The sequence below is a fragment of the Gasterosteus aculeatus genome, chromosome 18 (assembly GCF_964276395.1).
Source record: "Gasterosteus aculeatus chromosome 18, fGasAcu3.hap1.1, whole genome shotgun sequence".
NCBI lineage: Eukaryota > Metazoa > Chordata > Actinopteri > Perciformes > Gasterosteidae > Gasterosteus > Gasterosteus aculeatus.
In genome coordinates, this window is record NC_135706.1 from 5,658,030 (window position 1) to 5,670,591 (window position 12,562).

The 12,562-nt window shown below is 43.4% G+C and overlaps 1 protein-coding gene across 3 annotated transcripts; it reads right to left on the bottom strand.

The window, feature by feature from the left end:
• Positions 1–5,281: 5,281 nt before the first annotated feature.
• On the bottom strand, positions 5,282–9,744 carry LOC144389344 (uncharacterized). Of its 3 annotated transcripts, XM_078093025.1 has the most exons (6): positions 9,610–9,744; positions 6,306–6,594; positions 6,106–6,167; positions 5,924–6,001; positions 5,703–5,820; positions 5,282–5,608 (listed from the first exon to the last, which is right to left on the bottom strand). In XM_078093025.1, the coding sequence occupies exons 2-4, from the start codon at positions 6,559–6,561 to the stop codon at positions 5,984–5,986; spliced, it is 336 nt and encodes a 111-aa protein (XP_077949151.1). In that variant the 5' UTR covers positions 6,562–6,594; positions 9,610–9,744; the 3' UTR covers positions 5,282–5,608; positions 5,703–5,820; positions 5,924–5,983. The 3 variants fall into 3 exon arrangements, 2 of the variants coding, with proteins under 2 accessions (XP_077949151.1, XP_077949152.1); XR_013453331.1 differs by lacking the exon at positions 6,306–6,594 and having other exon boundaries at positions 9,610–9,740; XM_078093026.1 differs by lacking the exon at positions 9,610–9,744 and having other exon boundaries at positions 6,306–7,040.
• Positions 9,745–12,562: the final 2,818 nt, after the last annotated feature.

The following is a 12,562-nucleotide window of genomic DNA, read 5'->3' on the forward strand; positions in this document are numbered from 1 at the left end:
TTAACAAAATATTTTAACGTAGTTAACGTTCATTTGTTTTCTTCTGGTTTACTTCTGGTCCAGAAGTAGTAGAAACTGCCGCTAGCTGCAGTAAGTTATATCAAGATGGAGAGAGCTTTTTGCATTAGTAGTAAAACAAACAGTGGTGCGACATACAGCAGACAACTGTGCAATAATTAAACGGACCGCTATATTAGCTGCTAGGCTACTTCCATCTCAACATCTAACGTTACCCTGTGCATAACACAGTCTGCAGAGGACCACCACTGTGTCCCTAAAAGACTGTGGTTTAAAACGTCCTGGTTAAATGTGGGGAGTTTGTTGGCACTTCAAACACTGCCGTTAAAAATTATGGAGAGTTGAGAGTAAACTGCATGAGGACAGCAGGAAGAGTTGCTAGTTGAACATGTTCCACACTGTGGAATTCTGTCTCCAAGATGATCAAATGTGTGTAGTTTTGTAGTTTAACTGTGGGTGACTGTGGGTGAGTGGGGAGCACGGTCGTCCTCCAATCAAAGGGTTGTGGGTTCGATCCCAGTCCTGGCTAACCCGCATGTCGATGTGTCCTTGGGCAAGACACTTAACCCAACATTGCTCCTGTAGCTGCGACTACAGCGTATGAATGTTAGTTACTGATGGGCAGGTGTCACTGTGTATGGTTCTCCTGTCATCAGTGTATGAATGGGTGTGAATGGGTGAATGATGTAATGTAGTCTTAAAGCGCTTTGAGTGGTCGGAAGACTAGAAAAGTGCAGTCCATTTACCATTTAAAATAACATTAACAATTAAACACTAAAATACAAAAACTCTAAAATACACTTTCTAAAGTAATTACTCATTACTTTTAAGATGTAGTCTTTAGAAGATAAAGAGACATTCATTATAAACAACATTTATCGAGATTAATGAGTTTCAAAATGTGCGATTAATTCATTTTTTGAAATCTATTGACAGTCCTACTGGTGTTACATGTGGTGCTGAGCCCATGACGTAAAAGCACACAAAATACTGTGATGGAAGCTGCAGGAGGAGGAATGGTGCTTGGATGGAAAAAGAGAAATTCCTGCTTAGGTTTGTTTATCTTTCAGCAAATCCTACATTTTGGTTAAGTTAATTATTCCTTTAAGGTGTATTTTGATGCTGTAGTATCAGATGCACAGTATTTCTGTAATTGATTATTTGCTGCAGTCCTAGAAGGAGGACCAGTCCAGTCCTGGACCTTTTTTTGGAATTTCATGAATTGAGTGTAGGGCTGCATGGTATACCGGTATAAGATTTCCGTACGGTATGAATTTCTCACGTACCGTTCATACCGGTGTTACGCCATAACTGACGTTGCTCCTCGGCAGGGGGCAGAATTTAATTTTACACGTCATCGCAGCGCACCCAGCGGTCAGAGCTACTCGTCTTGCGCATGTTGATCATGGTTATAACAACAATGAATAACCCACAACAAAGACTCTTTAACAGGGTAAGACACCTGGACACAACATCTTGTGACACATAAACAATTTGTAACACTAATAATTGTACATAAATAAAAAATTACCCCGTCGAACTGCATGCTGCGTACAGCTCACAACAACAACAAGTAACTCTGTTGCTACATGAAAACACGGAAAAAGAGTGATACAGGAGGAACAAGGAGAGGCCAGAGATGCACAAACACCTTCAATTTAAAAATAATTGTTGCCCAAAATATTGTTTTTCACAGTACTCCCAAGTGTGAGGCTGGAATGGCCCTTGAGCAAAAAAAGTGAAATGCAAAGTAGCCTATGGAAGGATGTGTAGATATGGAATGCGAAGACGATGCAAGCCGTGCTGTGTTGAAGATGAACTGCATTTAACGCATACAGAGATGGTTCCTTCATCCATGTTTACTGATGTCAAGTCCTACCTCCTTATTGATCGGCGCGTCGCTCTGAGAGAAATGCTCCTCATGAGAGAACCTTTCATGTTCTCCCATATGCAGGATTGTGCTAGAACTAATGACCTTCAGGGGGAGGTCAAAGAGTAAGGCAGTTTTCAGGTTTTAACATTGATTTCAACCTTAAAATGGCAGCCGTTACAAGGCAAGTGCTGGGGACTGAGACATGCGTTTGGACGTGTGCGTTGGTCCAGTTATTAAGAGAAGTCTGCTAATTACGGCAGACAAAACAATAAAAAGGAGAATGCCACGAGGCCTGCCGATCCCCAGTGCAGAAACGCACACACGCACAAGCGGGTAATGTGGGTGTAGAAAGAGGAGTGCCAATTATCTCATTGCTCCAAGCGCTGCTGCTTAGACTCATCAGCAACCTGGAAGAGATGCGCTGTGACAGAACGAGGAGTAAGGGGGGAAAAAAAGTCCTATCCCCCTTACTACTTGTTCTATCAAGGGGGCATCTGCCGATGTTACAAACAAGCTCTACGTTGTTGAAAATGACACAGATGTGTCAACATGAAGCTGGATTCAACTTCATTAAAGAAAACCGTTGGAAATGAAGGAAGACAACGTGTAATGATGAGTCGAGGAAAGATGACAAGTGAAACTTTCTTTTATTCCTCTTTCCGTCTGTTTTCCGGCCAGTCTCTTGGATTATGTCTGAACAGGTAAGGCAGGACAAACATGAGATTTAGAACTGCTCGCCCCGGGTCCCTCACCAGTCCAGGACACCTATAACGGTAACCTCCTATGAACCACTTAAGGTAGCTTGAATTAAAGTGGATGAACAGCTGTCTTGTTGCAATGTGAAATGTAACCAACTTTCTGAAGTGTTTCAATGTCGTGCATGCTCAGATGAGGTCAGTGCAGTATTACATGAAATATTAAGGTCATTAAACCAGCTTTATTTTCTACAACAGTTAAAACAATCTTAACTTTCCAATTGTACTTACTAAATATTCCACTGCTGAGGGAAACTCAATATAGTGTCGGGCCAGGAAGGATGATCCGAATCAGTGTGTTCTATGTCAATACCCGACAGAGTAGTTATCAGTGGGATCAAATAGATAACATGCCAAGGCCCTAACATGCTGGCGAGCAGTCCCACACAAACAAGACGGCACAGATCACGTCAAAAACAGCCACTAGTGTGGAGGAAAAACCGACCAGCTGTTGCTGCTCTTGTTGATCTGTGTAAGAATTTCAATGTCTTGCTCTATCATGGACATCCAGCAAATATGGCTGTTCAGACCCCAGAAAGAGCTGATGCAGATGTTTAATATCAGTTAGTTGATAAGTCAACTAATTGGTCTATTTCTATGATGGGCTTATTTTTAAGAAAATATTCTCTGGTAAGCCAATTTGAAAGTGGGGCTTTTTACATTACATGTCATTTAGCTGACGCTTTTTATCCATAGTGAATTACATTGCATTTTTAACCCGTCCCACACAGTGGGAGTAGTGTGCAGCTGTAAGAGCACCTGGGGAGCAGTTTGTGGTTGGGTATCTTGCTCAGGGACACTTCGACATGGGACATGGAGCAGCCAGCGTTTGAACCGCCATGCGCCAAACCCTGGCTGCTCCGGTTGCCTTTGCCTGAATCTGTCTGAAAATTAATTTGACAGATCTTTTGATTTAAATCATGAAATCAATCAATCGAGTGAGAATGTCATGTGTCCTGGTGTCGGTGTCAACTAATTTAGTGCAATATACAAGGATTTGCATCAATACAAGTGTAACCTTGCAAAAAGCAGCACTGCATGAAAAGTGAGATTTTCGTCCCCGTAAACGCCCGGAAATCTCCCTAATTTCCGACAATTTGCAACCTGCGCACGTCGCGTTTGTCTGTGCCACAAATTGTCGGAAACGAACCATGACGTATGTGGAGAGCTGGCGGAGGTGCGAATGGCCTGAATTAGCATATGAATGTCACGGTGTGGTTCACTTCCTGTTGTATTTTGTAGTTTTCTGCCACTCGTGTCCCCGGGTAACTTCACTTCCTGCCTTGTCCCGTCATCCCCTGTGATCGTCTAATAGTTTCCACCTGTGTCCAATCACCTGCACCTCCCTTGTGTATTTAAGCAGTGTGTCTCTTGTGTCACTTGTCGCGTCATTGTCTTTCGCCACGCATGTCCTTGTCTCTCGTCGTTCGCAGTTCCTGTCTCCCGTTTTGCCCCTTGGCCTTTTGCTTGAACCTTTTTGACAATTAAAGTCCCTTTTGTTTCTGAACTCTGCGTCTGAGTCCTACCTCCCCCACAACCCCTGACAATGAATGCAGCGAAACCGCGGGTGGCCGAGCGGGCTTGAATATCCTTACTCCTTATTGGATGAAACCACAACTTACTAACAAATAAAATCACTCGGGATTGGCAGCAAAACCACACCTGGGCAGACCAGGCTTGAGTTTCCTTGTTCATGATTGGATGAAACCACAACTTTCAATCACTCGTGATTGGTTGGCAGATCTGTCGCTATTGGTCACCCGCCTCATTTTATTTATATATATTTATAGACAAGTTTCCTGAGTGAAATAAGCGGGCCGCCATTGGCCTTTCACTCTGCCAACGACTTCCGGTTGTGTCTGCAAAGCACTTCCGGTTAGCGAGTTAGCGTCTTTTACGGTCTTTGGTTAGCGTGCAGAAAAAGTAAACTATGGATGGTGTTACACGCCGACACGGCTCCGGGACATATTGTGCTGTTCACGGTTGCAACAACTCGTGGCGATTGCTGAATGTTTGGTTGGAAGGAGAATGTTTCGACCATCAACCATCTACAAGTGAGTAAAATGCTATAGATTTGCACTCAAATACGAAAGGCTTATCATTCAAAGTCAACACAGTCTACTAATTATTACGCGGACGATTGTCAGCTTTTTCATAGAAAAAAAAGTAAGTTAATACCTTTATCCATTCAGAAGCTAGGGTACGCACTTTGACCCTCGTCAGTCAACTTTGAAGGGTTAAAGCATGCTTTTAGTGCAGGCAGGCTAGAGGGGATTACTTTTTCTTTTTATTACTCTTCGTGTTCTTAATACAAGCATAAGATGGGCTAACGTACCTTCCAAAGCGCGGCGGCTGCATGGCTACAGGAACAGCCTGCAGTCTCCACATCTCCCGTCTTGGTAACCAAAACCCAGGCGTTACGCGCTGAATTGTTAACGGACTGGCTTGGTTGAACATCGGCCGTTATATGCCCATATCGTGTAAAAGTACACAGCCCACTTTGTCGGAATGGAGGTACTGAAACGCCTCTGAGCTTTCTTAGGTTATTAATTGCATTCCCATCCACCGCCACTATTATTAGGATACCAACCAGGACATCAATGAATTTATAGAGAAAATGAACATTTGCCACATGTTTATGCAAAGAAAGAGCTTTATTAACAACACACAAACAACAACTACATACAAAGTGAGGATCTGACCACACTTGGGTAACGGCGGTTTAAAAACTACAGCCCAGTAAACTGTCCGTTGGCCTCCTCGGGGTTGTGGACCGTCACTGGCGCCGTGTTTTCCGAGGCAGGTCTGTTGTGCAGGCGCCTCGTGTGTGTGGCGACCGTACAATCCACCCCGAGACCCCGCCAACAACGCCATCCTCTCCGTCCAACGTGAGCTCCACGGTGGCGGATTTCCAGAGTGCCACCTCGTCATCAGCCAGCACACTTTGTCTCGATTCCAGCAGCTGTAAAAACAACAATGAATCAGTACTGTGCGATGCGTACGGACACAACACATCTATCAATGCACCTGAAAAAAGTCAGCAAATAAACTCTGACCCTCTTTCTTCTCGCTCGACTCCGCGCTGAATCCTTCGCAGCTTCCGCCCGCAATCAGTGTTCCGGCTGGGAAAACCTGAAGCTCCTGCGTACGTCTCAAAATACGTCTTACAGGCGGCTGGAAAACAATTAAATGAGTGTGGTATGAATACAAAAAAAATCAAACGCAAGTCACAGTAACATTTAACAAGGAAGGACAAACAGTAAACAGTGTCACTTACACACAATGACGTCGTCTAAATCTGGATTTTTCCCGGAGCAAATACGAGGTCACCGCCTCATTATGAGGCGAGATTAGTCTGTGAAAACAAAATGTACAGTTATGATCGGTATCCATCCTATGGTATCTATATGTATATATTTCCTTATACCGCAGGATGAACGCATATTCTTTAAATCTTACCCTTGCTCCGGTTCGTAGCGCCTGTAATTCGTCTCGGAGTTGTGAAGACGGCGCACCGCTTCCTGTAAACGACACGGCAAAGAAAATAGACTTTAATAAAGCTGTTTCTGCTCACTTGTAAGGCTACTAGGCTACTCTAAGCTTTCGTTTTAGGCTACGCTACTTTTAGCTTAGCTTGCAGTCATCGAACGTATTCTTACCGCTATCTTGGGATTGTGCGCCCGTCTCCTCTTCTTTGAGTCGGTTCCTCTCCTCCATGGACAGAAACCTGGAGAGTCCCGAACGCTCCAGTGGAGCGAACCGCTCGTTGATATCGGCAGTTTGTTGTTGGAGTTGACGAGACAATCCACTGAGAGCATTCAGCAGCTTCTTCTCGTCTGTCTGCGGACTGGCCGAAAGTTGGTGACCGCGGAGAGGAGTTGAAGGCGAGTTGAACGCGAGACGTCGTCCAGCCATTATTCACGAACCAGCAAAAACCAAACAAAGGAACTGGTGTAATGGGAAAATGATATGTGACCCTTTTAAATGCTTCATTTGTATAACCAGTTTATTAGTTGCAAGTGCTTAGGTCACAAAGGCCCTGACATAAGAACTGATGTCTCCCACTTGGATTAGATGGTTCCAGCGTCATAGCTGTAGAGATTGAACAAAGTGTTTGTTACGTCTATGACCACCTTTGTTTAAGCATGTTGGGAGAGCAAGGACACGGTCAAAGAACTGACGTGTCTCACATGGACAAGGTGTTCCCAGTACCCTGGCTGTAGAGACTCAACAAGATGGTTAACGGTTTCTGTTGACGCCACCGATATCTAAACTTAGGTATAAGAACTGCCTCGATGTGTTGGGAAGAAAAGGAGGTTCTTGACAGTCTACTGACCACGTAGCTGTTGTGACCCTTTTTCCCTTGCAAGGAAATAAACGGAGAAAAGACATACTTGACTCAGAGCCTTTGATTCTTACTTAACGATTGTCTGTGCAAAATCTTCCACCACACTGGAGATACAGTTCTTCTGAATATAGTGTCTGTTTGTATGCTCGTCTTGCAAGTACTGCTGTATCAGTCATGCCTATGACCTCACACGTGATTGGACGAGGAGTCTAAGGGTCCTCCAATCACATATGAGGTTATTGTTATACGGAAGGACCAGTATTTTAGGAAGACAAATGGTTGGGACTTTGAAACAGCTGATATGCTTTATGTAAAGCAGTGTTTTGGTGTCAGCAGAACGACTTTTCCTAGAAAACTGTACAGTGGTGCCTCTTTCTCCATTACACCAGACAATCTTGGATGAGTCTGACAGACATGCAATGTTGACAATGTATCATCAAATGTACCCTTGTGTCACTGAGGTTGAATGTTTTGCCATGACATGTAAACGGGTAACATGTATGAATGTAACTTACTCAATCGATAGATGTAGAGCATAAAGGTCAGCATGTGTTTATGCTAAGTGGTGTGGAAACACTAACAGTTTTGAGGAACCCGTCCTTGACCCTCTAGCAGAACTACGACCAGCCATTATAAAGCAGTTTATAGTTGTTAATGTTGTGTCAAAGGGTACGGCATTTAAACATGTTCTTGCACAAGTTTCCTGGCTTCATCTCCACCCGGACAGACATTTTTATGGAAAGCCAATAGAAGTTTGGGGCTTGCAGGGAACAGATACGTCATTACATTATATTACATTACATTACATTACATGTCATTTAGCGGACGCTTTTATCCAAAGCGACGTACAATAAGTGCATTCAACCATAGGGTACAAACTCAGGAGAACAAGAAACAAGAAAGTGCAATTTCCTCAAATAAGCCAATTTACAATTTGCTATAGTCATACCCAGCATCATTTCTGCCAGTTGAGCGCATTGCTAGAAGATGTGTGGTTAATACATCCTCTGTGCATTTAAGTAAGACCAAAGAAAAGGTCACTGTAGTCCTGCCACTATGCACTGTAGTTGAGCTCTAGGAGACTGTGATCCCTGCAGACCCCTCATTCTGATTCAAATGTTGTTTGCATGGAATGCTCATTTTACCTTGATTAAAACTCATTTTTTAAGTTATTTTGTGTATCTTTTTTACATAACATTTGCCATTGCTAATGGCGTACACAGTAATCTAGCATATTTGAATTAAATAAATCAATTCAAGCTAAAATGTAAGAGTCTATAATTAGGCTACTGAGCCTGATCTATTTGTACCAGAGATTTTCTTACCTTTTAAAAAAATGTCACCTGGGCTAAAACTCCCTCTGCGACCCTGATTTGCATTTGTATAGCTCACAGCATTTTCATTTACATGTCAAAGCCTCCCCTAGAATTAGGAGGAGGGGGGTCATGGGGGGACAACTGCCAAGGGAGGCCCACATCAATTTCTGACAATTTCCGGCAGTTTTCGGCGTTGCCCGCAAATTGCCGCAAACCTGAAATTCCACAACAATTTATAGTGCCGCATACTGCCGAAAATCCCACTTTTCATGCAGTGCAGAATTAATCAAAAAGACCAAACCAAAACAATAGATGTAAAATACATTTTAATGGACTGCAGCACATCGTTCCCTCTGCTGAAGAGGTGATTGGCTGCAATCTGCCCCGGACGCAGACTGTGCTATTGGTGCAATGGTTGTGCTGCTGCTGCTTTTCTACTAGAATAATGGTAGAGTATGTCACTCATGCTGTCCAACGGACCCTGTTGCTTTTACTATCCTTCGACTATTCAAAAAGTGGCGCCTTCATCCCTGACAGCTGCCAACAAGGAGTGGTTATTTTCCGTTAAAACGTGTAAAGTGTCCCAGTGTGAGCAGAAGTGAAATATCATTCATACATAGCGGTGGACTATCAAAATCAGCAGCGCTGTATGGCAGCAACAATTGTAAAAATGTCTGTTTTTTGTTTCAACTATCATCAGGCTGCTGTTGCCGAGACACAATGACCACTATAATGGCTTCCAAGAGCAGTTTGTCTTCTCAAAGTCCCCATAAAGCTGTAACAGCCGGTGTCACATTTTCTTAAGTGCATGGATGCTGAAACATGATAGGCTTGTGATTTATCAACCATATCCATCACATATCTGTGCTATATGTGTACCTGTGCACTTCTCTGGACTAATTCGTTCTCGCTCTGTGTGAATTCCCTGTGATAAAGTCTACTTCGCTCACTCTGATGGAAGAGTTGCTACGAAGAAACCCAGGTCAGTACCGTTTGAGATTAAGATGCATTTTATTTCACTTGCTGGGTGTCTGGTACACCGGAGATAGACCACAAGGGTGTGAGTGAAAGTATGAGGAAACAGCACTCAGGGAAGCTGCAAAGCAGCTGCATTTTGTGACATAATAGACTTAAAATAAAATCAAATGCAATAGAATAGAAACAGAATGCAATAGATGAATGATGGGCTCAAGCATAGAGAGCTGGGATATTGTACTGCAGTGACAATGATAGCAAAACAGAGCTTATAACGTCTTAAAGAATTTTACTGAGACGTTGAAAAAAAAAAACGAATCCTACTTCAAAATCACGTCCTCTTCTTGTACAGACACTTCCCCTCCAGGCCTCCAAATTTGCAACTGCTGTTGCGGCTGTTTACAATAAGGGGTTTGTGCTACAAGCAACAAAGCATAAAGCAGTCAGGGTGTTTGGCTGGGAAGCACAGGCTGTATGTAGAGGGCCCATAAATAACCTCAAGGGTGGGGGCAAACGTTCAGTAAAACATGTCTGTTTATCGCAATGTTGCATGCTAAACGGGCCATGATGGACAATAAAGATTTCCCAATAGGGTTGGCCTGGCAGGTTTTCTGGAGCCTGACAATACAATGCTTTATGTATTTTCCCAGTATTTAATCAGAATGGCTTGAAGGACAGCATTTAATGCCTTTCCTCTCAGCACGGTACCATTGTAGCTAAGATAACAGTGAAAGATTGCCACCAAAGGTGTTTTTGGAACTGGGGTACCTTGAATGTTTGTTCGACCCCAATCTAGCGCACAATTAACCCTCGTTGGACACTTTTCATGTTAGAATGCTTTCATCTTTTTGTCACCAGTTTGGTCACTTCATTGACGACAGCAACGGTCGACATAAGGCTTTGTAACCAAGGGCGGTTTTAGTTTCACGTCAATATCTGTACATATTCAGTGCATTTGGATATTGCTGCACTGTTAACACCCCAAGTAGAATATAGGGCAGGACAGAGCTGATAACCTCGGCTTGGACTATCTAGGCAGTCGTACTACTGTGACGCCTCATCTTTAATCTTTAAAGTTAACTTATCAAAAGAACACAGTGGGAGGGTCTTCCTTCTGTACAGTTCTTTTACAGATGTGCGTCTTTGATTATGAAAGGCTCAAGGAAGAAATGCAATCTCTTGAGACAGTACCAAGTATCACTTCTACTAGAGCCCCATGCACAAGGTCTCAGCATGTCATGACATCCAAACGCCACACCAAGATTGGAGATTCATTTTTTTAATTTTAATTTCAACTATGGCCAGATCTATAAAAATAAGCGCTAAATTGCATGAAATTGCAATTCCCCTTTAAGAAAAACGCATTTTCCCTCCAACCAATGTCGGTTTGTCTAATCTCAGCTGCCCTCGACTCATGGCTAGATGCAAACACAACTCTGGCTATTCAGATTACTCAGGGATCAAAAAGCCTGGGCACTCCTATAATTACATGCGTGGAAAAACTCTTTTCCATCGCGTTTTGCAGCCAAGGACACATGGGATTTGAGTGAAGCCCTTTCACACAATCATTAAAGAGCTTGACCTTAATTAATGGGGGGGTCGTCGTGGCACAGGGGGTAGAGCGGGTGTGCTGGGAACCGCAAGGTTGGTGGTTTGAGTCCCGGCTGCCCCATGTCTTAAGTCGAAGTGTCCCTGAGCAAGACACCTAACCCCTAATTGCTCCCTGGGAAAAATGTGAAAAGCCATGGGTTTAAAGTGTAGTAAGTCGCTTTGGATAAAAGCGTCTGCTAAATGACCTGTAATGTAATGTAATGAGGACAACTGGCTAATACATGGATGGTTATGTTGAGGCGTTTTTTCTGCTGCATTCCTCATTCTACACTTCATTCCCACTGCACGCGCATCTCACCTCCATCTCCCCGCCGACGCTCTTTGATTTCAACTTTCCCAAACCGAACCCCCCCCTCCCTTCCAACATTACCCCCTACTCTCTTCTCCTCCATTTTCCCTCAGCGTCCCCATCCGGCTGAAAATTGGCCCTTCAGCCTTGGTGTCTTTCTTTTGGCTTTACGCTAAATAATCATGCACAATGAGAAATTCGGATAAGTGCCTCCTGCTCCTCAGAACCCAATCCAACCATTGCCTGTTTAGCACCATTGTGTGGCTACACCTCACCCTCGGTTGAGATAATTAATAGATTCTCATGCAGGTCACGGAGAAAGCCGCCTTTATGTAAGACTCATCGTTTTTGTGGTGGTCTTTGCCTCTGCCGCTCCTTCTCCTTTCTATATAGTTATACACTTTTTAATGGAGGTGACAGCTTTTACCCCAGCCAAACTTTTATTTCTGAGTAAATTACAAGGAAAAAAGAAAACCAGAAGATACTGCAGGGATTCTACCCAGGAGATTTCATTATGAGATCCAAGCTGGAGTCTAAGGCTTCAGCCATTCATCCATGCACTTTATTCAAGCAGGATAATGCTCTTTGTAGAGGCGTTCAAACATCTGCGGTGACAAGTAAGTTTAATGAGCATCCATGGGGTAACTACTGTATATGTGCCGTGCAGGGTGTGTTTGAGGCCCCAAGCAATATCTGTCATCAAATCGACTTCTGACAACCAGACATTTAATGTGCGAGCATGCAGGTCGGGTCATTGCATAAGACCGAGCTATCACCCGGGATGTACAGTTCAGTACGTTATGGGAATTGTCCACTAAGAACGACAGAGATGTCACCCGCTCCGTCTGAAAGGGCCAACGTAATAATGGGTTCAGTACCAGTGATCAATGCGTAGTCCAGTGAGATGCTGATGAGCTATCCAATCTTCTTGACACCACAGTGAAACAGACAAAAAACTTTATGGTCCTGATCTAAAAGCTTGTTCAATAATGAAATCCGGAATTACTTTTTGCTTGTTATCCACTTTTGAAGGCTCCACTACATACTACAGTTGAGTTGATTTTGTGACTTGTGTATTCCACATGTCCAAAATATATCCGTGTGCTTGTCGCTGGTCTGTTAACACTGTTGGTACCTGGATTCAAGCATCCAGCAGGAGTCGGAGAGACTATCCACCACAGAGCACAGCTGTAATTATAATCTCACCAGTTAATGAGTTCTTCATTGTGAGTGAAAAGGACCAAATTAATCTCACATCGCTGGAACCCGTTGACATTATTCAAGCTTGTATTTGACCGATCTACAAGGACGTGCTGTTTGTTTTCTCAAGAAAACACGATTCAAAGCCTCAAAGGTTCAAACTATTCACTTGACTCC

Bases quoted from the DNA above. Each gene is read 5' to 3' on its own strand.
- LOC144389344 (XM_078093025.1), bottom strand. From the start codon at position 6,561: ATGGCTGGACGACGTCTCGCGTTCAACTCGCCTTCAACTCCTCTCCGC. The intron at 6,168-6,305 runs GTAAGAATACGT...TGTCGTTTACAG, and splicing joins CGCACAATCCCAAGATAGCG to GAAGCGGTGCGCCGTCTTCA.